The sequence below is a fragment of the Curcuma longa genome, chromosome 6, assembly GCF_044706935.1.
Source record: "Curcuma longa cultivar G26 ecotype Majalengka, Jawa Barat chromosome 6, ITB_CL_G26_1.1, whole genome shotgun sequence".
Lineage (NCBI taxonomy): Eukaryota > Viridiplantae > Streptophyta > Magnoliopsida > Zingiberales > Zingiberaceae > Curcuma > Curcuma longa.
In genome coordinates, this window is record NC_133866.1 from 7,206,192 (window position 1) to 7,208,757 (window position 2,566).

General features: G+C 57.0%; 1 protein-coding gene across 1 annotated transcript; it reads left to right on the forward strand.

The window, feature by feature from the left end:
- Positions 1-620: 620 nt before the first annotated feature.
- Positions 621-2,211, forward strand: LOC141830972 (noroxomaritidine synthase 3-like). Its single transcript, XM_074718426.1, has one exon. The coding sequence runs from the start codon at positions 624-626 to the stop codon at positions 2,187-2,189; it is 1,566 nt and encodes a 521-aa protein (XP_074574527.1). The 5' UTR covers positions 621-623; the 3' UTR covers positions 2,190-2,211.
- The last annotated feature ends 355 nt before the right edge of the window (positions 2,212-2,566 follow it).

Sequence of the window (2,566 nt, forward strand, 5' to 3'; positions counted from 1 at the left end):
ATTCCGGCCAAATTCGGCCAGAATCCGGCCGAATTTCGGCCGAAATCGGCCAAATTCGGCCGGAATCTGGCCGAATTTCGGCCGAAATCGGCCAACAGCTACTGTTGGCCGATTCCGACCGAAATCGGCCGGATTCCGGCCGAATCACGGCCGGAGATCGGCCGCGGTCGACGCGCCCGGCGCCGGCGCGTCGACCGCGGGCGCTCGACCGCGGCCGGTCTCCGACCGTGATTCGGCCGGAATCCGGCCGATTTTCGCTGAAATCGGACAAGGGTCGTTCTATCGCGTTTCTGGCCGGATTCCGATCGGATTCCGGCCACAATCCGGCCGGAATCCGGCCCCGGCCGGAGTGCCGGCGAGCTGGCTTTCCAATGCGTCCAGTCCGGCGGCCGTCGGTGACCGGACGGCGGCGCGACGGCGGTGGAAGCGGCGGTGGGTCGGAGCTGTCGCGCAGGTGTCACGCGGGATGTGTCGCGCGGCAGATCAGGACTATATATATATATATATATATATATATATATATATATATATATATATATATATATTCGCTTGATGATTAATACGTTTCCTTATAGAAAAGAGATCCCACCACCGATCGAGCTCCTCCAAATTAAGTCCAAACGATGGTGGCTGCCAATAGCACTAATTGCTTCTCCATGGCTCTCCTGCAACTTTGGCCCGAGTTCCTCGTCGCCTTGCTCTGCTTCGCTCTCTTCTACTGTTACTACCGCCTCTTTTTCAAAAGTCCGACCGCCATGCCAGTGAATTGGCCCGTCTCCGGGATGTTGCCGGGCCTTCTCGCCAACCTCCACCGACTGCACGATTGGGCCACCGATATGCTCCAGGAGACCGGGTGCACCTTCTCATTCCGGGGGCCCTGGTTCATGGGCATGGACTACGTCATCACCTGCGACCCTGCGAACCTGCAGCACATCTTCAACGCCAACTTCTCCAATTACCCCAAGGGCGACGAGTTCGCCGAGATCTTTGACATCCTCGGCGATGGAATATTCAACGCGGACGGCGAGCTGTGGAAGCGGCAGCGCGCGAAGGCGCACGGCTTGTTCATGGACCGGAGTTTCCGGTCCTTCGTCTTCGCCGCCAGCCACGATAAGGTCGAGAAGGGGCTGCTACCGCTCCTCGACGAGCTCGCAAGGCGGGCCGAGGCGGTGGACTTGCAGGACGTGTTTCTCCGGCTCACCTTCGACATGACCTCCTACTTGGTCTTCGGAATTGACCTCTGCTGTCTCTCCGTCGACTTCCCCACCGTCCCCTTCGCGCGGGCCATGGACGACGCCATGGCGACGTTGCTGCTCCGCCATGCCGTGCCGCCTGCGTGGTGGAAGTGGATGAGGCGGTTCCGCGTCGGCGCGGCGGAGAGGCGGATGGCGGCGGCTCGGAAGGAAATCGATGGTTTCATATCCGAATGCGTGGCGGAGAAGAAGAAGAAGAACTCCAACCACGACAAAACTAACACCGACCTACTCTCGTCTTACATGAACGACGACGACCAAGAAGAAGCAGCACTCCACCAAAAGTTCCTCCGCGACACGGCCATGAACTTTATGCTCGCCGGAAGGGACACCACCGGTGCAGCTCTGTCATGGTTCTTCTGGTTGCTGTCGAAGAATCCCACGGCGGAAGCAAAAATACTGGAGGAACTAAAGACCATATCTCCAGAAAAGGATCGATCGAGCTCCGCCACGGTTCTTTTCGAGGCAGAGGAGCTGGGGAAGATGGTGTACCTCCACGCCGCCCTCTGCGAGGCGCTGAGGCTGTTCCCGCCGGTTCCATTCGAGCACAAGGCAGCTGTACGGCCGGAAACGCTCCCGAGCGGGCAGAGAGTGGAGCGGGGCACCAAAGTGCTGGTGTCTCTGTTCTCCATCGGGCGGATGGAGGGGGTGTGGGGGATGGACTGCGGCGAGTTCCGGCCGGAGCGGTGGATCTCGGAGAAAGGGAGGCTGCGGCATGAGCCTTCGTACAAGTTCATGTCCTTCAACTCGGGGCCACGGACATGCCTGGGGAAGGAGGTGGCCTTCACTCAGATGAAGGTGGCGGCGGCGGCCATGCTCTACAATTTCCGGGTGGAGGCGGTGGAAGGGCACGTAGTGGAACCGAAGCTTTCGATAATCCTTCACATGAAGAATGGATTCCATGTCAGGATTAAGAGGAGATGTGCATCGCCATGAAACGCCCGGCCGACCGATCGAATTAGGAGCTGCATTCATCTTCATTATCACTCTGGTTCTTGTGTGCTCAATCTGTTGCACAGATGGATTGCAAGCTAATTTGTAATGAGCAGTGTTTGTATCAAAGCCAAAGTTTGTTTAGATGGGCTACAGCCTACAAGTACAACCACACATGCACTGCCAAATGTGCCATCCTTCTCTAGTCATGAAAAAATAAATGATAATCCCAGTTAGTCGTATTGATTCAATTCTTGAGGGTGACCGGTCGGTCCTATAAAAATTTTCCACCGGCCATCAGGGTAAATAGGAAAGCGCACGCAGCGGCCAACGGCCAACCCAGATACCCAACATCTTTTGAATGCGATCCTCATTTGAAA